Source organism: Budorcas taxicolor, chromosome 14, assembly GCF_023091745.1.
Source record: "Budorcas taxicolor isolate Tak-1 chromosome 14, Takin1.1, whole genome shotgun sequence".
Taxonomy (NCBI): Eukaryota; Metazoa; Chordata; class Mammalia; order Artiodactyla; family Bovidae; genus Budorcas; species Budorcas taxicolor.
Window position 1 is genome coordinate 60,739,565 of NC_068923.1, and position 27,559 is coordinate 60,767,123.

Genomic DNA, 27,559 nt, shown 5'->3' on the forward strand with positions numbered 1-27,559 from the left:
ACTAGAAGACCCTCTAGCAAGAGCAACCCCTTTGCGCTTGCTCAGTCCGGGGCTGCTCAACCAGAGGGCGGGTTCCTAGGAAAAGGAAATGGTCGCTGCGCTTGCGTCGCTCCTTCTGGGTCCTAGGCTGGCTGCGCAGGCGCACAGGTACCATTTTTGACCGTAAACATCCTGCCGATTTGAACCGAGGATTTGGGCGGCAGGAAGAGCCGCGGCGTAACGGCAGCCATCTTGTTTGTTTGAGTGAATCGGAAAAGGAGGCGGCGGCTGTGGCGGCAGCGGGAGCTGCTGCGAAGCTACACCGCACTAGGGCTCCCCTCCCTTTCCCCGCCCCCTCCCCGACCCTTTTCCCCTCCCCAGGCCACCCAGCCCGCCCAACTCCCGGCGGAGAGCAAGGTAAGATAGACGGCCGGCCCCTTCTTTTGCTCCAGCTTCCTCCCTCCCCCCCCCCCCCCCGATCCCCGCCGTCTTGCCGTCGGGGAGCCGGACTCCGGCGCGGGGCGGGAGGGCGAGGAAGACCCCGGCACGGCCCGCGCCCCGGGACGGAGCCGTGCTAACTCTTCTGAGCTCCGGGACGGCAGCGCCGCCCGCCCCGGGTCCCTGGGCCGGGACCCGCGCCGCCTGGGCCCGCATCGTCTCTTGTTAGCTAACAAATGGTCCAGGTCTGTTTCTAGGCCAGAGGAGCCGTTACTCGGCGGGTCCCTCGGGGAGCGGGGGAAAGCCTGGGCCGCGGAGGGCGAGGAGGAGGTTTAAACGAGCCCGCTCTCGGACCGGGCCGCCTACTCCTCGGGTGAAAATGGCTGTCTGGGAGGACGCGGGATTCGGGGCGGGAGGCGGCGACAGCCCGCGATGCCAGCTCCGAGGGGCCGCAACCGTCTTTCGCGCGCGGGTGCGGGGATCGAAGACACGCGGGCCGGGAGGATGCGGCGGGCCCCCAGCCGGGGACTGCTGCTGCTCCCCTTTTCCTCCCCTTTTTTTTTTTAAGGAAAATGGTTACGATGGGGATAGCAAATGTTAGACCAATAGAAAAGGCGACCAAGGGAAGTTGCCTCTGATTCTTGGGAAATTAGCATAATTGGTTTTCCTCCCAGACTTTTCTTGGAGATTGAGGATATTGAATGTTGTGTTTGGGAGGGAAGTGTGTGTTTCTGACAAATAAGTGGTGTCTTTTTTTCCTCGCTGAGAAGGCTTTGAGAAGGATCTGTAATAGTTCAGGGGTGACACTGTCGAGCTGTGCTGCCAGACTTCGCGACCTTCTTCAAAGAGGGAAATGCTGGAGGGTTTGGCCGCCTTTAGATTTGATAGATAGGCTACCAGCGTTTGAAAACGCGCTTATGTTTTTAAGGGTTTCTGGTAAAGGCTAGTGTTTATCGGCTTCTCTTTGCAAGCCAAAGTTTAACATCTGCTCTCCTTACGCTGTTTATAGAGTAATCATTGAATTGCAGAAAATAAATTTCTATTTTCTTCCAATGAATGTCGGTGCCAGTGAGCTGTGTGATTGTGCAGAATGTTGAAGACAGATTGGGGAAGCTTTTTGAAGTTGTAGGGTCATTAAATTGCCTATTGTTGGAGGCTGCTAATCAGTTACTTTTAAAAAGACGTTGATGGGGACCTGTGCCATATCCAGTGATTAAATTATTTAACAGTTTGCAGATGAGATGACAGTAGTGAATAACTCAGTGGACTTTGTGCTTTTTTATATACAAGTCAATTATGCTGGTAGCGCATAATCTTTACCATTTTTGTGTTTAGAGGCAACACATTACTGCACTCTAGAATTAACTTCTTGAGGATGAGATTCTCCTGGTGAGTTCCCATTTATTGGAACACAAAGATTCTGAGTTTTCTCTCGTATAATTTGGTACAGAAAGGAAAGTTCTTGATATTGAAAATGAAGATTTTATGTTTTATGTTTAAATGTTGTGATATCAGAGTTGTTAGGCATGTTCTTGATAACTTCTGTATACTTTGGAGGAGATTTTTTCTCAGAGTAACTGCGTCTATAAAGGCATTGTGTTGGGTATGATGTTTTATTTAATTCTCAAAATCCTGTTTAGGAAACATCCCCATTTTAGAGCTGAGAAGGCTGAGACTCACATGTTAAATCGGTTTCAACAGTTACAGAACAGCGAAGGAGGGAGCTGAACTTGAACCTAGGACTATCTGGTTGTAAAACGCTCCTTCAAAGAACTTTAGTATCAAAAGGGACGCAGCTCTAATGTGTAGCATTGCAAATACCCTTTGTTCTGGAGACCCTCCCCCCAAATACCCCCCAGAAGACAGTTCCATTCTTACCTGAGTTAGATGTTGATGTTTTCCAAGGTTAGTAATCACTGAATTTCCACCTTCCAATTTTTTATGGTTAGGAAAAATGAACACCACAGAATAACCAGCCTAATTCACTAGTTACTGAGAAAGCACTCCCAATAGAATTGTTTTTACTTTGAATAGGTGACATTTGTGTATGCTTTAAGTTAAAAAAAAAAGCCCGGCGGTGCAGAAGGGTAGGCCTTACTTACTCACTGGACCTACTTTTCAGAGGTGACCAGTTTCATCAGTTCTGTTTTCACTCTGCAGGTATTTTATGCTCCTGCAAGTGCGTGTTAACATACATGTATAGAGAGAATTCTCTTTTTCAATACTTTATCATTGTTTTGAGAGTGCATAGAATACTAATGCCTCATTGTATTGATTTGCTTAAAATCATTTCTTAGGGGCTGCTGCTGCTAAGTCGTTTCACTCCTGTCTGACTCTGCGAGCCCACTAGGCTCCCCCGTCCCTGGGATTCTCCAGGCAAGAACACTGGAGTGGGTTGCCATTTCCTTCTCCAGTGCATGAAAGTGAAAAGTGAAAGGGAAGTCGCTCAGTAGTGTCCGACTCTAAGACCCGCTGGACTGCAGCCTACCAGGCTCTGCTGTCCATGGAGTTTTCCAGGCAAGAGTACTGGAGTGGGGTGCCATTGCTTTCTGCGTCTTAGGGGCTAGGTAGGTTTTTTTCTAATACCTTGTTGTAGTCAAGCTGGCAAGGCAACAAAACATTCAGTTAGGCTTGTGAGCTCTGAAGTTCAAGTTGCATTTGCATTGAATACTGGTGACCTTTGCCAAGTTCCTTATACTTCTCCTTCTCTTTCTTGGTCTATAAAATGGGCCAGTATTTATCTTCTAAGACTGTCATGAAGAGGATAGACACATAAAATCCTTAGAGCTTAGTAAGTTTAATTTTTGATCTGTCATTATTATACGTCCTCAAGTATACCTTTGGCTTATTAATGGAAGCCCAGTTTCTGGCTAGAGAGTATAAGATTTTGCCAAATTGCCCTTCAAAGAGGGCATACCAATTTATACAACCACTATCTTGCCCTGCTTTCTAACAGATGAGTGAAATATTAGAATGATTTAACATCATTGTAGAAACATGAGCTGTAATTTGACTTTGGTTTTTCCGAAATATCTTAAAGAAATTGCCATTTTTTGCGTTCCTGAATATGTTCCTAAATACTAGTCTGCCATTTCATATCAGATTTTTAAAATTACTTTTTAGGATCAGTTTTTAAAAGTTGCTGCTTTAGAAAAAAATTGAGAAATTACGAAATTGCTAAGCTATGTTTCTGGTAAGCAGAAATGTAGGCTTTTTGCTAAGATCTATTGTAAGGGAGTTCCAAAATTTAGAATCTTGAGAACTTTTAATCAACCTTTTTTTGTGGGGGTGGGGGTCAGGCTAAAGGTTTGGTATCACTAAGGGAAAGAAATGCTGCAAAAAGCGAGGATGATCAAATTTTACTGTTATCTAGATAAAAGCCAGTAGTTCATCACTACTGTCCATCAGGCTTCCTTTAGTTATTAAGGTGATTTCCTGTTGCTAATTGTTTCCCAGATTAATTTTAGCACCACTCTGCTTTAGTTACTCCCCATCCAGTGCCAAGAAAGCATCTGTTTGGGAATCTCTGTCTGGACATAGCTGGGATATTTTAAGCATGGAACTCTTAACCAGCAGCTGAAGTGCTGGCCGTGAGCTACTGACACCTGTTGAGACATGCTAGTTTCAATTTCTAAAATTTCCAAAATTTTTTACATGTATCAATTATGAGATCACTTGGTGTATTTCATTTCCATTTTCATTAAATACATATTTAGTATTTGACTGCAGCAGAGTCTTGTAGGTGCTAAATAGTAAGAGTTCTTTTAACTTATTTGGAACATGACTGTCTTCTGTAGTAAAACTTGGGGCTTATTGTGCATCACCGACTTGATTTCTAAGTCAGTGTTTTTAGTAACATTTCAGAGCCATATTGGATTTCTGCAAAATCCTGTGGATTATATTTATAATGCTATAGAGGCAGCCTGATTTTTATACTAACAGACTTTAAAGCTTGAAGTAGAAGTGCTACAACATAGGAGGCTCTTCTTGATTATGGGAAGCATATTTTGATTTACTAGGGTATAAGGTACACTTGTGCTGTTTTTTTGTTTTTTGATGGGGCCGGTGCGGGGAGGTTTAGTCCTTTTACTTTAGAGTGACCTGAATTCTTCTTTAGTTCTTTTCTTAACTCCACATGTGCAAGAAAAACTTCACAACTTTAGGCAGTTGATGAAGCCTATTTTTTCTTTTGAATAATTTTTCCTTGTGTGAATTAATGATCCCCTGAAAGCATCTGGTTCAGAGAATGAAAATTCCATCAAATTATTGGCATCAAGATGAGGCAAACCTGACCTTATTACTCTTGTACCACCACCCTCCCAAACATTTTTGACAGGTGTGAAATCTCTTGCCTGGAATATGTTTAGTATATATGTATTTTCTGTACCGTACGGGAAAGAATGAGCACAGTTTTTAATTGAAAATACAGTAAGCAAAGTTCTTATTTAAAGTTAGGGTCCCTTTATGAAAGCATGAAAATTCAAATTGACTTAGTCTGGATCTTTTTTTCTTAAGCTAATTCAAAAGGAAATTTTGCATTCCCAGTAGCCATTTATGATATGCGGCTTCTCTGTACCCTCACCAGCATGAGCTGTTGCCGTTATTTTTTATTTTAGCTCTTACGAGAGGTGTGCAGTGATATCTCATTGAGTCTTAATTTGCATTTTCTTAACTAGCAGTGCTAAGCATCTTGTTCTTAATTTGCCTTCAGTATATTCTCTTCCTTGAAATACCCGCCCTTTTCTAGTTGGATTTTTTTTTAACTCTTTAGTTTTGAGAGTTCTTTATTTATATTCTGGATCCAGGTCCTTTTCAGATATGTGGCTTGCACATATGTTTTCTCATTTTCTGTCTTGTCTTTGCATCCTCAGTGGGTTCCTTCATAATAGGTTCATCCCCTTTATGGGACATGTTTTTGGTGTGATGTCTAAAAATTCTTACAAAGCTTCAGGTGTTAAAGGTGTTTTCTTGTGTTTTTTTTCCCCCCTTAAAATTTTATAGTTCTATATTTGAGTCTGTAATTTAATTTTTATATAATGTGTGAGATTTGGGTTGAGGGTTTTGTGTTTTTGTTGTTGTTTGTTTTGCCTGTGGGGTGATACCTAATCACTGAAGTGTCATTTGTCAAAAAGACTAGTAGACTACCTCCCTCCTTTGAATTCTGCATCTTTGTGAAAACTCAGTTGGACTTAACTGTGTGGATATATTACTGTGTTCTCTACTCTGTTCCACTGATTTGTGTCTTTCTGGTCACACAGTAATTGACTAGTATATCTCTAAAATAAGTCTTAAAATTGGGTAGAATGAGTCTTCACAGTTTTTGTTTTTCAAATTAGTTGTTCTAGGTCTTTTGCCTCTCCTTATGAATTTTAGAAAAATCTTGTCGGTAGCTTATTTTAAAAAGCCTCATTAGAATTTTGATAGGAGCAGTGTTAAAGTTTCTTTAAAAATTAAAGGAATATTTATTGTGCTGTCCAGTCACAGCTCAGACTATTTGTCTTAGAAAGTGAAAACTTATATTCACCAAAAGTCTGTATACACAAGTATTTATAGCAGCTTTATTTGAAATAGTCAAAAAACTTAGAAACAACCAGATGTCCTTCAATAGGTAAAATGGCTAAGCAAATTTGTGGTACCATATCCATCCCAGGGAATGCTGCTCAGTGTCGAAAGGAAACAAACTATTAATACATGCACCAAACACCTTGATAGATTTTTTAACATGATGCTGAATCCAAAAAGCTATTCCAAAGTCAGATACTGTATGATTCCATTTTTGTAACATTCAAAAAATGATAAAGTTTAGAGAAAATTTGGTGTTTGGCCAGAACTTAGGAATGGTAGGGAGCAAGGGATAGGTGTGCAGTAAGTTTTAAAATTTTACTTTCTTTTCATGCTTTCTGTAGAGGTATGACTTACCTTTTTCCAGTTACGGACATTTTAGAAAAAAATAGAAATTCATTTGGTGAAAGATTTTTAAAATTCTGTGGAAAAGAAAAACTACATGGTATAAGGGAAATGACCGTTTGACACAGTTAGTGTGTTTTCTAAGCTGGAGTATTTCAGGCTGTTTTTTTGCTTTAAGTATTTCTACATTAGATTACTAAAAGGAAAATAACATACTTGTATTTCTACTAAGAATATCATGATGAATTGTATACTGTATCATTGTTTTAGATTTAGTATTTAAATTATAAGAGGGCAGGTGCTTTCCAGACTCCTGAGTTGAGAAAACTTAGATAATGCTTCTTTTTAAGGCTCAGCTTTTCTACACTACTCACTTGTAAAATGGGGCCAACCCACTTACTTATCAACTTGGTGAAATGTAAAATGCTTGACATGAGGTAGCAATTATTGTATAATGCATTTGGCTGAGAATCTCATTTTTAAATGGGGTTCTAAAATGGAAATTTCCTCATTGATTAATATCTGTGCTTGAGTGTTTTTTTTCCTGGACATTCTTTTCTTATCATGAGGAATAAATTTTCTAACTTTTGGCCGAAAGCAAACTTACTTCTTACTTTCACAGTTAGTAGTCTGGATTGGAATAGAATTAACACTGGATGGAACTTCAAAAAGAGTAGATTTTCTGATGACAATTTTTACTTAAGTGAAAAAACATACTAGCACTTTTATTATAAGATGACAGTGTGGCATGAAAGTGATCTGACCTTTGTCCCCTTTTCACCTTAATATGGGAGGAGCAGTCTTTTTCTTAATGCTATCAAAATTAAACAATAGGTTTTTCTCTTTTAATTTATACTCTACTTCACTTGAGCCTTTCATACATAGTTCTCAGATTTAAAAGGAAACTTTTCAGGTTTTTTTGAAAGTGGCTCAGTCGTGTCCAACACTTTGAGACTCCATTTTACAGTCCATGGAATTCTCCAGGCCAGAATACTGGAGTGGGTATCCTTTCCCTTCTCCAGGGGATCTTCCCAACCCAGGGACTGAACCCGGGTCTCCCTCATTGCAGTCGGATTCTTTACCAGCTGAGCCACAAGGGAAGCCCAAGAACACGGGTGGGTGGCCTATCCCTTCTCCAGGGGATCTTCCTGACCCAGGAATCAAACCGGGGTCTCCTGCATGGCAGGTGGATTCCTTCCCAACTGAGCTGTCAGGGAAGCCCGATTTCTTGTACATCTTGATAATTCAGTTCTCATGTGGCATTTGTACTTTTCTTCCCCCTCAGGTTTCCTCCTGTTTCATAGTCAACCAGAACAATGTTCTACGCACATTTTGTCCTCAGTAAAAGAGGGCCGCTGGCCAAAATTTGGCTTGCGGCCCACTGGGATAAGAAGCTAACCAAAGCCCATGTGTTTGAGTGTAATTTAGAGAGCAGTGTGGAGAGTATCATCTCACCAAAGGTATGTTTGATGTTGATATTTTTATTCACTTTGTTGATTGTTCACTGATGTGTGAAATAGAATTCTATAAAAACGACTTATTAGGCAGGCATCTGTGTATATTGGGAGTAAAGAAAATCCACAGATTACCCAGAGTTTCAATTTGATACTCTCTTCTCTAAAAATTCTGTGGTGAGTACAAAGATAATTTTCATTTGCCTCTTTTAATGACAGATAAGGATGGTCTAGCAGTACCCAAATATTTTATATTTGACTTTCTAGATGTTTTTGTACTAAATATGTGTATAGGTGTTCTTGATTGAGGAATTTATAGAATTTATATAAAGTTTTCAAAATAAGGACCCATCATTTGGAAAATGTTACAGGGCCAGATCTCACTACTTTATCCTTATGGGGAACAGTGTCCAGAACACTTGCTCCACCTCAGCTTCACAGGCCTACTTGCTCTTTCTTGACGATACCAACCTTTTCCCATCATAGAACTTTTGTACTTGGCCATGCCCTTTCCCTAAATACTTAATCACTGTGTGCCCCTAGAATGGAAGGCTTGGGAATGTCCTAACCTTATCTGCCTTGTTTGCTGCTCTGTTTCTAGAGATTCTCTTGATATCCTCTGAAACTTCTGAAGCAGTGGTTTTCACCCTTGGATTTCACAAATAGTATGACTTAATACATGTTTTTTGTGTTGCCAAAGAAGGACCATTAAAACACACAGACACAAAGCTACTAACATTATTAGCATTTCATTGAGGAACAAACAGGTTGATTTAAAAAATGTATGAAGGGCTAATCTCAAAGGTATAGTCCTTGAATGTAATTTTTTATACATATATTACGTCTGTGTTTTAAAGGTCCTTTCCTGTATGTTGTATTTTTACATATGCATATACACATAAATCTACCAGTTTTCCTGTTTTTAAAGATTCCAGATCTCTGGATCAGCATTGGGAGCTACTGTTACAATTGACAGTTAAATGAGAGTAGTTCTTCATTGCTGAAAGAGCAAGAGGATCCAGGAATAAACCTGGGATGTAGCAGACACTTGTTCAGAAAAGTTATGTGGAAAAATGTTTTACAGGGGAGAAGTGAAAGTTTGATTTGGAATTAGTACATTATAAAGTTTCTGTGGAACTTCAGCCAGCTTTAGAGTTATTAATATAGAATTTATGGTGTTAAAGATGTTTTATTATTTCTAAGACAATACTAATTAGAAAACTTTCTGCAAATGGGAAAATAAGTGACCTTTAGTCCTATCACCTAGAAAAACCTTTAGTATTTTGGTATGCCTTCTAGACTTTCATGGGTGCATGTGTTATACATGTAATTTTCTCCCTTTTAATGAATGTATACAAAAACTGCATTGTATGTTTTGTAACAAGACTGCGTTCGGGAAAAGCTCTATTCATAACTCTGCCGTCGTTTTAGCAGTTGTATTGTACAGTGTCATAGTGTCTTATGCACAGAACTTAAAATACAGAGAAAAACCCAGAAACACACTTGACTGTAATTGAAGTGAGGTCATTTGTGTTTTCATAAATTCACTGCGGAAACACTAAAGTGTATGATTTGGGGGGGGGGGCGCTGTTGCAGACACTTCTGGGAATGTTTTGATAAATGGCATGTGTACTGCACTGACTTTATAATATTCAAAAAAGCTTTGAATTCCAAAACGCAGTTGGCCCCTAGGACTCCAGAGGAAGGGACTGGACTTCGATTCATAGCTGTGGCTGTGCAGGATTCGTTTCACCAGCTGCAGTCTTTGAAAGGAGGGAGCTGATCCATAGTTTTCCCCAAATTTTCTGCATTGCTCTGGTTTTGTAATGCAGCCATTAAAAATTACAATAACACTATAGACAGAGCTTTTCCTGGATAAAGGCTCATTACAAAACAATATGCAGTTTTATGTACACATACACACACAAAAAGGAAAATTGTGTGTATGTACATATAAAAGCCTAGAAGGCATGTTAAAACATTACTAAAGATTGCTCTAAGTGGTATGATTACACGGTTTTATTTTGCTCTTTAAAAAACTACCATTTGGTAACCGTTACTTGTAAAATCTTTTGTTCTGTGTCTTTCTTTAATGTTGATGTTTTAGGAATATGATTGTTGGAGCAGGTGATATACTTATTTTTAAGATATCTGATGCATTAACAGTGTAGTCTGTGGGGAAGTTATACCAGTGTGCACTGCTGGTCAAATTGAGAAATGTTTTCTTTTTATAGGTATGCTTACTGAATTAAGTAAACGGAGAAAGGAGAAATTGCACTCTTTTCTGGAAATGGATATGTGTGGCTAATCTTTAACAAAATCCATAAGCAAATACTGAAGCTGATTTGGCTTTTAAAAAAACATATTTTTTCATAATACGTGCAGAGTACTTTGTACGCCATTAGGGACACTTATAACTTTAAAATCATTTCTAAGTCTGTTCTTAGATTTTGGTTTATTGTGATCGAATGTATCACAATAGATACCTCCACAGGGTGAAATGACCTAAAAATTTCTAATGTTAGATCTGGTTGTGCAGTTCTTGTGGGGAAATGTTGATTTAGTCGTTTAGAACAAGTGTCAGACAGATGGTACACTCAGAACTCCGTGCCTTCCCCCGCTCTGGTTGGAACGGTCCCTCTTAGCCCCTGTAGAGCTGTCCTTGGATGTATATAGCCTGTGTTCTTGATCATACCTACATGCTTAATAATGAGCAAGCTCAGCAGCAAAAATTCCACTCCTCATTTTACCTCCTTCTAGACTAAATTATGAACCAAACTAATCTAGAAAGAAAGAAAGCCTTTGCCCAAACACTACATTTTTTTAAACTATTACCTTCATTTGTAAGTAATTTACTTTGAGGTGATATTGATCTATAACATTACGTAATAGATTTTGTATTTCTACTTTTGTATCCCGTGCCCCGAGCTCACCACCTAAAGTTCTGTTTCCATCCACTCCCATAGAGCTGATCCCTCTGCCCCTTTGCCTCTCCCCCATCCCCTTCTTCTAAGGTAACCGCTACTCTGTTTTCTGTATACCTCCTTCTAAAAGTTGCTAATTCTGGACAAGATAATGGCATACCATTGTTGAGTTTTTTGCCTCCTTTTTTCTCACGGGAAGGGTTAGGCGTAGTCATTATTAATTTCAAATTTCCTGAGGCAAGCCATAAAGGGAGAGTCTGATTTTTCAATTAAGAGCAGTGTTTTAATTGGGTGAGAGATTCAGCATCAGATGTGTCTTAGATTTAGTCAGAAATTTATTACAGTTTGAAATAAGAATTTATAACTCTAAACTTCATAAGAATCCCTTATGATTATACAGTGGAAGTGAGAAATAGATTTAAGGGACTGGATCTGATAGCGTGCCTGATGAACTATGGATGGAGGTTCATGACATTGTATAGGAGACAGGGATCAAGACCATCCCCATGGAAAAGAAATGCAAAAAAGCAAAATGGCTGTCTTTTAACAGTAGATGTTCAGTTTGTTAGTGGAGTCCATCCGTTCAGTTCAGTTCAGTTCAGTCGCTCAGTCGTGTCTGACTCTTTGTGACCCCATGAACTGCAGCAGGCCAGGCCTCCCTGTCCATCACCAACTCCCAGAGTTCACTCAAACTCACGTCCATCGAGTCGGTGATGCCATCCAGCCATCTCATCCTCTGTCGTCCCCTTCTCCTCCTGCCCCCAATCCCTCCCAGCATCAGTCTTTTCCAATGAGTCGACTCTTTGCATGAGGTGGTCAGAGTATTGGAGTTGCAGCTTTAACATCAGTCCTTCCAAAGAACACCCAGGACTCCTCTCCTTTAGAATGGACTGGTTGGATCTCCTTGCAGTCCAAGGGACTCTCAAGAGTTTTCTCCAACACCACAGTTCAAAAGCATCAATTCTTCAGCACTCAGCTTTCTTCACAGTCCAACTCTTACATCCATATGTGACCACTGGAAAAACAATAGCCTTGACTAGATGGACCTTTGTTGGCAAAGTAATGTCTCTGCTTTTCAATATGCTATCTAGGTTGGTCATAACTTCCCTTCCAAGGAGTAAGCATCTTTTAATTTCATGGCTGCAATCACCATCTGCAGTGATTTTGGAGCCCCCAAAATAAAGTCTGACACTGTTTCCACTGTTTCCCCATCTATTTCCTATGAAGTGATGGGACCTCAGTCTAGACCCACCCCATAAACACTGGTCAAGATCCACCTTGATAAAATACAGGCTGAGGAGTGTGATTTCTTGTTAAAAAAAAAAAAAAAGAGTACTGTTACCCTTTATCGGTTAGTATGCTTTCCAGTCAGGTGATAAAAACTAAAGTGGCTTAGGAAATTAGCAGTCTTGTTTAACTAGAAGTTTTAGAAGTAGGAAGATCTAGGATTGGTTCAGCAGTTCAAACATGTCATCCAAGGACTCACCTAGACTCACCTTTCTTAGTTTGTTGGCTTCTTGTCCTTTGTCCTCATGCTTGTGCCCTGTGGTTACAGGGCTACTGCAAGCAGCTATAAGCTCCACCTACTCAAAGTGCAGGAGGGGAGAAGGAAGAGAGTGTTCAGTTTTTTTGTGGAGATTTTTGTTTTGTTTTTTTAATTGGGAAAATCTCAGAATTCTCTGACCTACTTAACTAGGTTATATACCCACTCAGAAACAAGCATCAGCAGAGATGAACGAGACCATCATCTTTCGAGTCTGGGGATGTTCACTTCCCACATAAAATCAGAGTTCAGTTAATTGACAGGGAGCAGTGACTCTGGATTGGCATCCAAAAGTGTCACATACTTAGTGTGCTAATGATAGCACTTCATGGGTTGCCTTAATATTTGCTTAATATGTACATTCACATCCATGTTCATTCATGGATTTCTGTCAGTCTGTTCTTTGGGTATACTCAGGAAATTTACAGGTGAGAAAAAATATACATGATTATGCTGCTGCTGCTAAGTCCCTTCAGGCATGTCCAACTCTGTACGGACCCCATAGACGGCAGCCCACCAGGCTCCCCCATCCCTGGGATTCTCCAGGCAAGAACACTGGAGTGGGTTGCCATTTCCTTCTCCAGTGCAGGAAAGTGAAAGTGAAGTCGCTCAGTCATGATTATGAGGTAACTTCAAATAAATGGTTAAAAGTATGAAGAGATATAAACTGCCTATAAATTGCACAACATACAGGCTTTGAAATTTTCTCTAAAACCAGAACATTACTATATAAATTAATGTTAATCCGCAGGTGAAGATGGCACTCCGAACGTCAGGACATCTCTTACTGGGAGTAGTTCGAATCTATCACAGAAAAGCCAAATACCTCCTGGCAGATTGTAATGAGGCATTCATTAAGATAAAGATGGCTTTTCGGCCAGGTATTGTTGACTTTTTTAACTTCGAAGTTTACTGTGTTCAGGGTGAAAAACTGCTAAGCATGTATTTCTAGATGGTCATAGTTTAATTGCAGTACAAGGAGCCCTTCAAAAATGGGCAAAGCTTGGAGAGGCAGTGTTTCAAGGGAGATAGCCCATTTCAGTTTTGTTCTGTGGATGGAATTATGGCAGACCTTTTTTGTTATTCCTTTGGAGCTACCCTTTTAACTCCTTTTTCAGCAGTCATCAGAGGTTGAAGTATTGAAAACTCATTGTTATATGTTTTTAAAAATACAGCTCAGAAAAAAATCTTAAAATTTTGATGTAGTCTTAAAATCAAATTCACTTTTAACTGAAGTTGTTAAAACTTTATTAAATGTTCTCTATATTTCTTTGTTGTTTTGTTTCAGGTAATAGTTGATTTCTAAAACTGAACCCTTGGAACCAAACTTCCATCTGCATAGATAATTACAATTGTATAATTTTTTTTAAGTATTGATGAAATTTTATTCTGATTAAAATAATCTCAGTGTGTAGGAGAGCTGCTTTATACTGTTAATTTCTACTGATGTTGTATTCTTCTATTTCAAATTATTGTAACATGAATAGTGAAATCTTTGAGATTCTAAGATTTGATTAAAAGTGAAATGCTTAGGCAGAGGGCATGATACCTGATTGTTTCCTACTTTGTAGGCTACTAAGCATATTTTGCTGAAATAACATTTTGTTTCTTTTTATCTTAAATCAATGTATGTTTATTATAGACCACTTTAAAATATAGGGGAAAATGTAAAGAAAATAAAAAATAATTCAATCCCACTTTTCTAAAATAACTAATTCCTCTTAACGTTTGTGATACTCTTGCAGTCATTCCTTTTCCTCATAAATTTCATGCTTATATAGAAAGCTATTACTGATACTTATTTGTTGCTATGTCCTTTTATTTAAGATTTCTCAGTTTAATTCATAATTAGTGCTTTGACCTTTTTCTTCTGATTCAAGTAGTGTGAATTATGATTCTAGAAAAACTTAAAGTACTTGTGCTTCAGTGGTACTGAAGCACCCCTCATGGTATCTAACCTTAGGAAATTAAACTGATATTTTACCTTCCTTGACCCCTTGATAATCTTTGGTATAGCCAGGGCTTGAAGCTTACTGTTACTTTTCCAGGTGTTGTTGACCTGCCTGAGGAAAATCGAGAAGCTGCGTACAATGCCATTACTTTACCTGAAGAATTTCATGATTTTGATCAGCCACTGCCTGACTTAGAGTATGTCTCTCTCTCTTTTTCTTTTCTTTTTTTTTTAATTATTGACTTGGTGTACCAAAAAACATTACTGGCTTACAAATACATAGTTTTCTTGGGATGTTTTGACATTGAGTTAACATGTAGCTAAAATGCATATGCTGTATTTATAATAGTATATAAATATGAAGCATATAATTAGGAAGTGTTTCTTCTGTAAGAAAACCATGTAAACGATGTCAGCTTTACCACTGCTAAGGAGAATTTGATTTGCTTAGGCCGTAATGTAAATTGAACAGCTGTCTAGCTGTTCACTTTACATGAGAATATCAATAAACTTGAACTGTAGCTTCATGATTTTTTCCCAGAGGTATTTACTAACATCTTCTAGCATTTTATCATCTTGACCAAGCTATACTCAGCCACAAGTTTTTTTTTCTTTTTTTAATAAACATGTGAGATAACTTTATACAAAGAGCGAGTGAAGGTCGTTGTCACAACACACACTTGAGAACAGAAAGTGGTACAGAGACGGCCATTGTAACCGCGCGCTTTGCTGGGTTGTCTGCCTCTTCTCAAGTCTTCAGAAGCCAGGTCTCAGGACCGTGACGGGGCATGCGACTGTGACCAAGTGATTGAGTAGCACAGTTAACCAGGAAACCCTCTACCTCAAGCCCCATTCACTGTTGAACTTTTTTTTTTTTTTTTGCTTTTTAAAAAAACAATCTGGCTTAAATGTAAATTTATTACTTACTTTGAATTTATTGTGTTAATTAGTGCTTGGCACTATTTGACTGCTTTACTTTTTCTCTTTATACTTTGGTGGGTTTTTTTGTTTGTTTTTTGTTTTTTTAATTTTTATGGTGGAATTTTTCCTTTTTAACACAGCTAAAAAGTAAGAGTGATTAGTATTATGAACTCCAGGTACTGATCATCCAGTTTCTTTCATTATCAATACATTGCCAGTTGTACATAATGTGTACAGTTGACACTTAACACCAGTTTCACCTGCAAGGGTCTGCTTATGTGCAGGTGTTTTTTTCCCCACTAAATGCATGCTGCAGTATCACCCAATCTGAGGTTGGTTCATATTAAACAGAGTTCCAGAAAAGGCAGTTAATGTCAGTGTTCACATTGCCTATAAATTGCAGGGCCCTGATGGAAACCCATGGTTCTCTAACCCAGGCATCTCTGAGTTCTTCCTTTCTGTATTCCATGTTGCTTTATATAGTGATTTCAGCATACTATATTTTGCTCACTGGTCATTAACATTTTTAAAATGTAAATACAAATGAAATTCGCTTCTAAATCATTTAGATTCTTGGATTGTATTTATTTAATGCCAAATATTTAGGCTCCATAGGTTGTGTGTTTGCTTTTCTCCCCCCTTATAGAACAGAATTTGAGATATGTTTTCCCTTATAAAACAATACAGTGAGAATTGAGACTAAAGTGTTTTTGGAATTCTTTTATAGTGACATCGATGTGGCCCAGCAGTTCAGCCTGAACCAGAGTAGAGTGGAAGAGATAACCATGAGAGAAGAAGTTGGAAACATCAGTATTCTACAAGAAAATGATTTTGGTAATAGAGAAGGAAATCATTAGCCACTAGCTGTAATGTTAAAGTTATGTCACTAGACATATTTAGGATAACCTTAATTTGGATCTTATTTGAATTTTCTGATCATGCCCCAGAATCGGTTTATGCAGTGTAAATGCTGAAGATTTAAAGTTTAAACCAGATGTTTCAATATTCAAAGACTTTATTAGGCAAATATGGCATTCTAATTAAATCATAAGGCATTTTCTTTTGTGTCAGCAGTATTTCTAACTTTTTTCAATTAATGACTGACTAAAATTTGTTTAGGTGACTTTGGAATGGATGATCGTGAGATAATGAGAGAAGGCAGCGCTTTCGAGGATGATGACATGTTAGCAAGCACTGGTGCTTCTAATCTCCTATTAGAGCCTGAGCAGAGCACCAGCAATCTTAATGAAAAAATTAACCATTTAGAATATGAAGATCAATATAAGGATGACAATTTTGGAGAAGGAAATGATGGTGGTATATTAGGTGAGTCACTACAAGGTGATAAATTATTTAGTTGCAGTGTTTTAGAGTGGCTGCTAATTCTCAGTCTTGAGCATCTCTCTGGGTATATGTATGTGAATTGTGACCAGTTGGTTCAGTTGAAGTTTTCTGTAAGCCTGTAACCTTAAAATGTTAGCAATACCTAATTTTGTTTATAAGTGCTTGTCTTGGAATTTTAAGTTTTATTAATTCTTCAGGCTTCTCTATCTGTGTCTGTAAGTATAAGTTTTAAAATTAAGAAGGAGACTTTTTTCCCATGTGTGGAAGTATTTAATACTTCCGTATACTACCATGAAGAGAACAGATGCATACTGAATACAGATTTAAATTTTTAAAATTTCCATTTTGACATAATTTTATTTTCCCAGTGATTGGCTATTGATCTTTCAGCATTTCTTTTCTAAACTGCAACTAAGTTACATTCCCTATTTCAGATGACAAGCTGATTAGTAATAATGATGGCGGTATCTTTGACGACCCCCCTGCCCTGTCTGAGGCGGGGGTGATGTTGCCAGAGCAGCCTGCACATGATGATATGGACGAGGATGATAACGTGTCAAGTAAGCATTTCATGCTCAGTGATTGCATGTGACTGTATGGCATCCAAAAACATATTTCATGTAGGAGACCAAAAACTAACCATTTCAGCTTTTAATGAACTGTGAAACTTAAAAGGTGCTTATACTTGAGTCTCTTACGTGTTTAACCCTGTGCTCCTCGCTGTGTTTTGGCCAGGAGGTCAACTGAAAAGACCTTATAATTAGAAAAATGTTTTCTCTTTGGTACCAGTGGGTTTCTTTCAGTTACTCGCAGGGGTTTTTTCCCTGCCATTTGTTGGATGTATAGTAAATTCCAAGCCTTTTGTGATCAACTTTCTGCTTTTATAGTGGGTGGGCCTGATAGTCCTGATTCAGTGGATCCTGTCGAACCAATGCCAACTATGACTGATCAGACAACGCTTGTTCCAAATGAGGAAGAAGCCTTTGCTTTGGAACCTATTGATATCACTGGTGAGCAAACACACTTCCTAGTAATCTCCTCATTTTAAATAACTTCTCCTTTGTCCAACATCTATCGTAGAATCTTGAATCAATGACAATTTTAGTATCTTACAGAATGTTTTTACTAGTTGCTGTGAAATAGCTTTCCAAAGGATGAAACAGGCTTCCTGCAAATATGTATCTCAGTCTTTGGGGGTTACAAAAAAATGCAAACAGGTCACATGTATAATAGTTTAAAAACACTGCAAGGCATTTTTCAGTAAAATAACAAGATTGACTAAATCAGTTATAGTGCTTAAATAAGAATTCTTGCATAGCAAAGTATAATTGGAGGTGCCTCTTCTGAGTAGAAAAGGCAATATGTAATTTGGATGTGAAACTTAAAAATTTCTAAATGGTTTTTGGGTACAGTGGGATGGAATAAGTTATTTACAGTGTGACTCAAGATATTGTTATTACTTCTAAGTTAAAACAAGATTAACTTTTCAAGATTTTCTACTTAGAATCTGATCACCAAAATTGGTACATGGCTTCTGGTTTAAAAACAGTGCTTTCTGTGTAACGAACTCGATTTAGGAACTGAAAATATAGAAATGAACAAGTCTTTCCTCCCGGAACTTCACTAGTAGGGTAACCTGGGTAATTAAGTAAATTTTGTACTGTATTATTGACAGATATCACAGAGATCTTTAAAAGGACAAATACTGCATTGTTTAAGACAGCTGAGTTTAGCCAGCTGTTACAAGAACTTGAACTTTTAATTTCAAGGAAGGGAACTCAGTAGCTGGAGGACAGGGGCTGGACAGAGGCTATCACTGTGTTAACAGCTTCTTGAATTTTGAACGACGTGCATATTTTATCTCTCAAACCAATAGAGTTATAGAACGTATGACAGAATGAAATCTTAAGGAATTTATTTAATACCATGAGCCTTTCTGTATCTTAAGAAACTTGAGATAATGTTACCTGCTTTTTAAGAATTTAGTAAGGATTAGAAATGAAAACACAAAAAGTGTACAGGATGGAGTTTCAGGTTCATTTAACTGGGTTTGGGCTTGTTTCACTTCATCAAGGTGCTTATGCAGCTGCCATATAGGAATTGTAACTTTTCTAATAAAAGTCATAGTAATTGCAACCATTTATGGAGTCCTCAATCTATGCCAGACACTATACTAATTATTTTACAATCCCTTGTAAATGGTTGGCCATATTTCAGATGAGAAAATAAAGAGGTTAGCAAAGTAAAGTTAATTTTTTTTAATGGTCACTCACCTAATTGGCAAAACCTAGCGCTTGGGTCTAACTCTGAATGAGGTGTGACATGTTTCGTGTTTACAGTATAAAACTACATGGGCAAAAATGAATTGGTTCTTAGAAATTTTTTTTTTTTGCCGATTTTGTGCTAAAAGTCTATACATATTCATTCGGCAAATTTTTATTGAATATTTATCATATGTCAGCTTCTATATGGTGCTTGGGAAACATCAGTTAAAATAGATTGTGTACTCATCAAAGTTGTAACATTTCTTCTAGGCATGTAGAAAGGCAGAAATACAATGAGACCAAAGTTGTACAGTTCTTGCTGGCGTCTCAGAAAGATGACCTTATTTTCTTTTATCATGACAGTCAAAGAAACAAAAGCCAAGAGGAAGAGGAAGCTCATTGTTGACAGTGTCAAAGAGTTGGATAGCAAGACAATTAGAGCCCAGCTTAGTGATTATTCTGATATTGTTACTACTTTGGATCTGGCACCACCCACCAAGAAATTGATGATGTGGAAAGAGACAGGAGGAGTGGAAAAACTCTTCTCTTTACCTGCTCAGCCTTTGTGGAATAACAGACTACTGAAGGTAATAGCGTTCGCAGGATTTTAAATTTCATACAGATTTTGATCATTTTTTTAAATAAACTTTAAAACCTTTTCTTTACATCGTTTTTGATCAGGTATTGTTCAGCCAGCCATATGGCATCTTCTGTTTTCTCCCTTAAACCACAGTATACTGAACATAAACCTGATCTGAAAGATTATGATAAGTGACACCTACATTTCTAAAAGATGTGAATGAATTTTCACTATTCTAAAAAGCCACTGGTGTTTTTAGTAATAGTTCTCTCTCCTCAACTTCCTGTGATAAAGTATTAGTTCTGTTGCCTTAGTGTGTACTGTGGTTCAAGTCTATATTCTGTAGATGGTGCTTTCTGGCTAAAACATGGCTTGGTTCTACTTTACCCACAATACAGATTTCTGGCTTTATGAGAATTTCTTTTCATTTACAACCCCTTTTCTAGAGTTGAAATACTCTTAGAACCAATTTTTTTTTTTTTTAGTAATCAAAAGTCTCTAAAGCAGCAAACTTTGTTAAAACTGCTGTTTTTTCAGATGCACAATCATTTGGAAGAAGGTTCTTAAGTTGTTTGTTTTGACTTAGTGGTTTCATTGTCAGTAATTTTTCCTGAGGAGATAATTTAAAATATGGGGGGAAAAAACTACTCCATGAAGATGTTAAATAATTATTTACAGTTAAAATTTTCTAAAGAACTTTAAAATATTAAAAAAATCTTTCAAATGTGGCATATATATGCACACCCATATATATTTCCACCCAGTGGAATATTCAGTCATTAAACATACTAGAAATAATAAAATTGTCATATCATTAAGTGAAAAGGGTACCATGTAAAGCTATTGGGTATGATTTCAGTTAGATTGAGTTTTAAGTGTATAAATGTGAAAATAAACTGCAGGTCAATAAATTTAAAACTAAATCTCCAAGGTAAACAATGGATAAAAAAATTTCCTCAAATTTTCTAAAATTGCTGCAATGAAAATCTTACAGGACTTCAAATTATAGAATGGAGTGTGAATATGGTATAACATTAAGTAGAAATCGTGTTCAATTTTATGTATATATACACCAACTATTAAAACATTGTAATGTTAGTGGTAGGTTTTCATTTCTTGTGATTGGTAGTAAAGATTATATAATTGATCTTTTAATTTTTTATAGCTCTTTACACGCTGTCTTACACCACTAGTACCAGAAGATCTTCGAAAAAGGAGGAAAGGAGGAGAGGCTGATAATTTGGATGAATTCCTCAAAGAATTTGAAAATCCAGAGGTTCCCAGAGAGGACCAACAGCAGCAACATCAGCAGCGTGATGTTATCGGTCTGTTTTATTAGAATAGTTCCCTCATAAAGTTTAAGCGAACATTTGGCTTAAATTTTACCTATATATTGCCAGAGTAAAAGAAATCAGGAACGAAGAAGTGTACTCAGATTTTGAACAGGAAAATACATGCTTTATATTCTCTGATTGCATAGAGGTTTAGGACTTGGCTGAGTGCTAGTCTGCTAAAGGATTGTCCTGCCTTGGACTGGAAGTGGCATCTGTCCTTTTGAAGCTCCCTCCTACTTTTAAATGTATTGTTATAAATTGAGTAACTTTTGTGGAGGTAAAATTCTGTCTTCCTTACTAGGGAAAGTACCTATGTTGTAGCATATTAATATTAAATGGTTCTAAAATATTCTTAAGGACTGTATGACCTAAGTCTTCTCTTCATATGACCAATTGTAGATGAGCCTATTTTGGAAGAGCCCAGCCGCCTCCAGGAGTCGATGGAGACCAGCAGAACAAACTTGGATGAGTCAGCCATGCCCCCACCACCACCTCAGGGAGTTAAACGAAAAGCGGGACAAATTGACCCAGAACCCGTGATCCCTGTAAGCACATCTCTCCATCAAAAACGTTCGGGATGTTCAGACAGTATTTTAAGGATCCCTATTAGTAGCAAGTGTTATTTAAGGAGACCTTGTGAAGTATCTTGGTTTGGGCAGAAAATAGCAAGGAATGGATCCAGAGAGAAAGAACGGCAGCCAGGGATCTAAACACAGTGTGCCCTGAGTGGGAGTGGTTTTTAGTTTAGAAGTTTTTGGTTTTTTCTGACTCTTCTTGGATAAGCTTGCTTCAGACTGGCCTGAACATCCTTGGCTAATATGGAATCCTTGACACTAGGTTCTAATTTTATTTTATTTCTCAAACATTAGCCCATGGTGAATCAGACAATTCTAGATAGAATAAGAAAAGCAACATAAGGAACCTGTTAAATACATTTTGAGTAAAATAGAACAAGCTTCCTGCTGATGAATAACTGTTAGCAAGAATGGAACATTTTCCCTCCATTTTTATTGAGATAAAATTGACATATAAATTGTATTAGTTTGGGGTGTACAGTATAATGACTTGATACATGTATATATTGTGAAATGATTAATATGATAAGTTTAGTTACTATCAATCACTTTACAGAATTAGATTTTTTTCTTGTCACACAAGATCTACTCTGAGCAATTTTGAAGTCTGTAGTTATAGTTGGTTGACCCTCCATATCCATGGATGTATACTGAGGGCTGTCTGGAATAAGTGTTTTATGTAAGATACTTGAGCAATCCATGAATTTTTCTATTTAGAAGGGATCCTGAAACCAATCCCTTGCAGATACGGAGGGACAATTGTATTGTTAATTGTAATCATCATATTGTGTATTAGATCCCCCAAACTTACTTATAACTGCAGGTGTATACTCTGACCAACATCTACTACATCGCATTCCCTCCACCTTCTAGCCTTCATGACCACCATTTTACTCTCTGCTGCTATGAATGTCAGCTTTTTAAGCTTGCGTATATAAGTGACACAGCTGTCATAGAGGACTCACCTTTCATTTCACTTGGCATAGTGCTCTCCAGGTCCATCCATGTTGTCACAAAAGGCATAATTTTTTGTGGTGAATAACAGATCTGTGTGTGTGTCGTATTCTCTTCATTCATTTATGTGTTGATGGACCCTTAGGTGGTTTTCATGGCTTAGCTATGAGCATGGAAGCATCTTTTCCAGATAGTAATTTCATTTCCTTTGGATAAATACCTGGAGGTGCAATTTCTAGTTTTAATTTAAGTTTTAATTTTTTGAGGAATTTCCACACTGTTTCCCTAATGGCTGAGCCAATTTACACTTGCACCAGCAGTGCGTGAGGGTTCCCTTTTCTCCTCATCCTTGCCAGCACTTGCTGTGCTCTCGTCTTTTTTGGTGTTCTAACAGGTTAGTCATTCAGACAGGTGTCAGGTGGCTTTTATTTACATTGACTAATCAGAGGTGTGCTGAGCACCTTTTCTTGTACCTGTTGGTCATCAGGTATATTGTCTTTGGAAAAATTTGTGTTCAGATCCATTGCCCATTTTCAGTTTGTTTTGCTCTTGAGCTGAGTTGTTTATATATCTTGAATATTAGTCTCTTATCAGATAAATGATTTGCAGATATTTCCCCATTCTGTAGGTTGCCTTTTCATTTTATTGATGGTATCCTTTGTAGTGTGTTTTAGTTTGATGAAGTCCAACTTGTTTATTTTTGCTTTTATTGCCTTTGCTTTTGGTGTCAAATCCAAAAAGGTCTGTCAAGACCAATAAGTTTCTTACCAGTGTTTTCTTCTAGGAGTTTTATGGTTTCAAATCTTAGATTCAAGTCTTTAATCCATTTCATTCTTATACATGTGGCTGTCTAGTTTACCCAACACCATTTATTGAAGAGATTGTCCTCTCCTTGTCTACTCTTGGCTCCTTTGTGCTAAATTAATTGACCATATAGTGTAGATTTATTCCTAGGCCTCTGTTCTCTTCCAGATTCTGGTTTATTGTTTAGCAAACGTTCCTGCCTATCTGTAGTACAGAGTAGTTTCAGGCTATCTCGTTGTCCGAAAAGTAAAGTAGCATCTTGCTACTTCATTTAAACTGGCTACCATTAAGTTCACTTCAGTGTCCTATTGTAAGTGAAAAGAAAGGTGGTCTGGTTTGAAGCTTCCCAAGCTTAAGTATAGAATACATTAATTTGGACAAAGGGAGACTTTTGGGTACCTTAGGCTCTTGGTTCAGCCTCCATCAAGACACTGGCAAAAGAATATTCCTTGCAAATTTTAAGAACTAGTTCTCTAAGCCCCCCCTGGTGTTAAGGAGCTGTAAAAGGCTGGGCGTATTTTTCTTTTTGAGTTCAGGAAGGGGAGCAGGTAATAGGTGGGTTGCTTTAGTACCACTCTCTGGATAATTGTTCCCTTGTCAGTATTTTAATGTTCTCATTTGTTTGTATTAAGTCAGAGAAGAAAATACAAGAAATGGATCCAGAAAAACAGTCTCCTCATTTGTATTATTTGCTTCAGGAAGAGCCCAAAGGCCTATTTAGCACTCAAGCTGAGTTGCAATAACCTTAAAGCAGTCTTATACAGTTTTGGTTGCCTGTGCCAGGCTAATTAATGTTAGAGCCTTTTTGCATTGCCCTGGAGTCAGTGGATTCTATTTATTCCTAAAATGTTAATACAGAAAGTTTTGAGGGTTTTTTGTTAAGTGTTTGCAAATAGTAAGTAAAAGCAAAGCACCTTTGCTCTAGGATAAGACGACAGAGAATGGATTTTCTTTTGTAAACTAATGTTGAGACTTGTAATCAGTTTTTGATTATGAGGAAGTGTGGAGGTGTGACCCCAGTATTTCTTTTCATTTTGAAAACTGCAGCAACTACATACTTAAAAGAAGCTACCTTTAAAATGTGCATCCTTAAATTGCCTTGTTTTCATTGCTTTAAGCCTCAGCAGGCAGAGCAGATGGAAATACCTCCTGTAGAGCTGCCCCCAGAAGAACCTCCAAATATCTGTCAGTTAATTCCAGAGTTAGAACTTTTACCAGAAAAAGAAAAAGAGAAGGAGAAGGAGAAAGAAGATGAGGAGGAGGAGGAGGTAAGGAAATGTAAAAAGATCTGATGAGTACATTCCCATCCAGATTTAGTGAAAATCTCCCACCAGCTTGTTGTTATTTTTCGTATTGGAGCTGAGTTAATTAGAGTGATGAAAAATGTTTGAATAAAAGCAAAACTTAGCCAAATTCTTTTGTTTTCCCAACCCCCTACCCCCCGCCTTTGTTGGGTCTTTAAGATTGTTATGGAAGACTTAGATATTTTTCTGTTTGATGTCCTGTCAAATATTTTATTTAAACCTTTATGTGTAAAGTTTATTCCAAGACTAATTCTCATTACCATCTGTTCATATCTGTAATTTATGCCAGCATAGGTTTCATAACCATTTAGGGCTTGATTATGAGCCTTACATTGTTTTAAAGTAAGAATTTAACCCCGGAGTTCTTCCAACCTGTGTTCTAGCGTATCTCAGACTGTGTTCAATTACTATTTAAAATTATGCTTTCTGATATTTTTGAGATTGTTAACTCCTGGTCCTTTGGATATTATGTATAGTTCCAACATAGTTTGGGAGTATCTCAGCTCTTGCCCAGTGCCAACCTCCATCTTGTAGATGGCAGGTGACTAGGAACCAGGCTATTACAGTTAAATATATATTATAAATTATAGCCCATTTCTTTTGAAACACCTGATATAAGTTTCTTAGCAGCAGCCAATAACCCATTGCTTGCCAGCATTAGTCCATGGACCACACTGTGTAGATCCCATGCTTCCAGATCAGTACAGAATCATATAATCAGCTAAATGCACAGAGGACATTCTTCTGTAATTTAAAAAAGACTGAACTAAATGCTAAGTGTTTTTTCCACTAACCAAAATACACAATTTAGAGCTTTCAGGAGGTAACAGAAATGCTTCATTTTGTAGCAGTTTTGTCAGTTTTGTGTGGGGTCATTTTCACTTAGGATGAAGATGCTTCAGGGGGTGATCAGGATCAAGAGGAAAGAAGGTGGAACAAAAGGACCCAGCAGATGCTTCATGGTCTTCAGGTATGCCGGTGAAGGCTTAGAGAAAAAATTCGTCAAAGGCTTTTGGCATTGTTTCCTTAAAAGGAAAAGTTACATGCTACATAACCAGCAAGTCTGCCTTTTGTGAAACTTCTTCCAAAACCACATACCTTAAATTACTTTAATACATAAGCTGTTAGGCTAAAATCGAGCCTGGAAAGCATCCAGGTGAACACTTTCCCATTGTTACTCTGCAAAGCAGAGCTCCTTGGTGTGTGTATACATCTTATTTTTGGTTGAGCAAATTTAATATGTTGAATCATTAAATTTGTCAAATCATTGTACAGGGTTAGAGTGTCACTTATCCTTGGGCCTTCATGTATCAGATACAGAGGAGATTGCTTGAGTGTCTGAAATACCAGGCAAGATGCTCAGGATCTCCTAAAATAGATTCAAAGGATAGTTGAAAGTTTGCGAAACTGTAAGTGCTATATTTTACTATTTTATCCGTTCAATTAAATCTACAAAGAAATGAGTCTGTGTTAACACTGTCCCTTTGCTTTAACATGAGAAACATTCACATAATATACAAAAATAGTATGCTTCTAAAATTACTGATTTGGTCTGCTGATTACTTTCATTTAATCCTTCCTCTCTTGTTTTATTTCAGCGAGCTCTCGCTAAAACTGGAGCTGAATCTATCAGTTTGCTTGAGTTGTGCCGAAACACAAACAGAAAGCAAGCTGCAGCAAAGTTCTACAGCTTCTTGGTTCTTAAAAAGCAGCAAGCTATTGAGCTGACACAGGAAGAACCGTACAGTGATATCATTGCAACACCGGGACCAAGGTTCCACATTATTTGAGCAGCTAGAAGCATTAGAGCTAGTGTTCATTTCACTAGTGTGTACAAATCGCCCCCATGTGTAGGGCACACAAAACCCTTCCAGAAAATTTAGATTTTTGTCTGTACAAAGTCTCTGCCTTTTCATTTTTTCCAGTATTTTAAATGTACCCATTTCCTCTTTAAGCAGAACTGCTTGTATGGTGTTTGTATTCTGGTGGAGAAAGCAAGCACCCCAAGATCAGTCCGCAACAGATGTGTGCAATATTGGCGCATATAATTGAGTAGCGACGGAAGGTTGGAGTTTTTAATCTCAGTTCTCCATTACTGCATTATAAAGGAGAACATTTCAGGAAAAAACATGACAGTTAAGAACAGTAGTGTGAATCTTTGACAGAAATTGTCTTTTCCCATCAGCAACACCCAGCAGTCTTAGAAGGGAGCACTGTCCTTCAGGGATGGTGCCCCAAATAGACTGTCTTCTTGGGATAAGTTTTAAAGTATAATTTCACAATTCACCATCGGGGGTAGGGGTTGGTATGTGAAATTGTACTGTATAAAAAGATAGGACTTGGTTTAAAGTGCCCTATTTTGTAAATCATTCCATTTGAAACTTTTTAATGAATCTTACTATGCTGAAATCTGTTGTTTTTAGTGAGACTCTAAAATGAGCAGAAATAGACTTTTTAGAGTAGAATGAATATAAAAAGCATCTATAATTTTCCAGGAGCTATAAATCAAGGTTTTAAAAAGATGTTTGGACATATTTGAGTATTCAGATCATGAAAATAGAAATTGCTATGCTAACTGAAAGGACAGACTGATGGGAAATTGTACAACTGGTAAACTTAACCTTTAAGCAGACAGTGCTGTAAAAACTAATGGCTTCTTTGATATTTATTGTAAGTTTTAGTACTGATCTTTTTTTCCAAAGCTTGCACACTCCTTTGTTTGGAACTGTAATAGCTTTGCAACAGAAATCCAATAGTTTCCTATAAATTAAGTGAAGAAAAACATCCAGATAAAGGCTTTAAATATTAACAGACCAGGTAGCACCAGAAATTATGTGACTGTTATGATTATCAAAACATGTCTTAACTTTTTAGGGCAAAATTACACACTAAAAGTTCTAGCTTAAGTGTTGGCACTTGTATGGGAAAAAAAAAATCATTCAGACTTCAGTGTATACCCAATAATTTTAAATTATGTGAGATGTTTTAAATTTGTGAACTCGTAATTCCTGTTTTGATGATTCAGTTTCTTGAGAATGGTAATTGTATAGAATTGCTATTGCCGCTTTATTTCAGTATCATGTGCCTGTAAACCATGGATTTTTCTCCCTTTGTATAAAGACATTGTAGATAATTGAATGTTTGATTATAGAAAGGTCGTTAGTTTCTTGTTACACATTTTGTTTGTTAGTCTGGTTTTTTGTTGCTTATTGGGTTTAATATTGTTCTTGAAAATAGTTGATGCTATGTTATGTATAACTTTTCTAATAAAAGTTGTGTTATA

General features: G+C 37.6%; 1 protein-coding gene across 2 annotated transcripts; it reads left to right on the forward strand.

Annotated features, from left to right (window-relative positions):
- Positions 1-226: 226 nt before the first annotated feature.
- RAD21 (RAD21 cohesin complex component) lies at positions 227-27,559 on the forward strand. 2 transcript variants are annotated; one of them, XM_052651564.1, is made up of 14 exons: positions 227-396; positions 7,610-7,784; positions 12,997-13,126; positions 14,294-14,393; positions 15,845-15,951; positions 16,237-16,443; positions 16,896-17,021; positions 17,349-17,471; positions 19,089-19,312; positions 20,471-20,630; positions 21,039-21,184; positions 24,091-24,240; positions 25,163-25,246; positions 25,875-27,559. In XM_052651564.1, exons 2-14 carry the CDS (start codon positions 7,641-7,643, stop codon positions 26,064-26,066), a joined length of 1,893 nt encoding a protein of 630 aa, XP_052507524.1. In that variant the 5' UTR covers positions 227-396; positions 7,610-7,640; the 3' UTR covers positions 26,067-27,559. The 2 variants fall into 2 exon arrangements, with proteins under 2 accessions (XP_052507524.1, XP_052507525.1); XM_052651565.1 differs by lacking the exon at positions 227-396 and adding an exon at positions 617-662.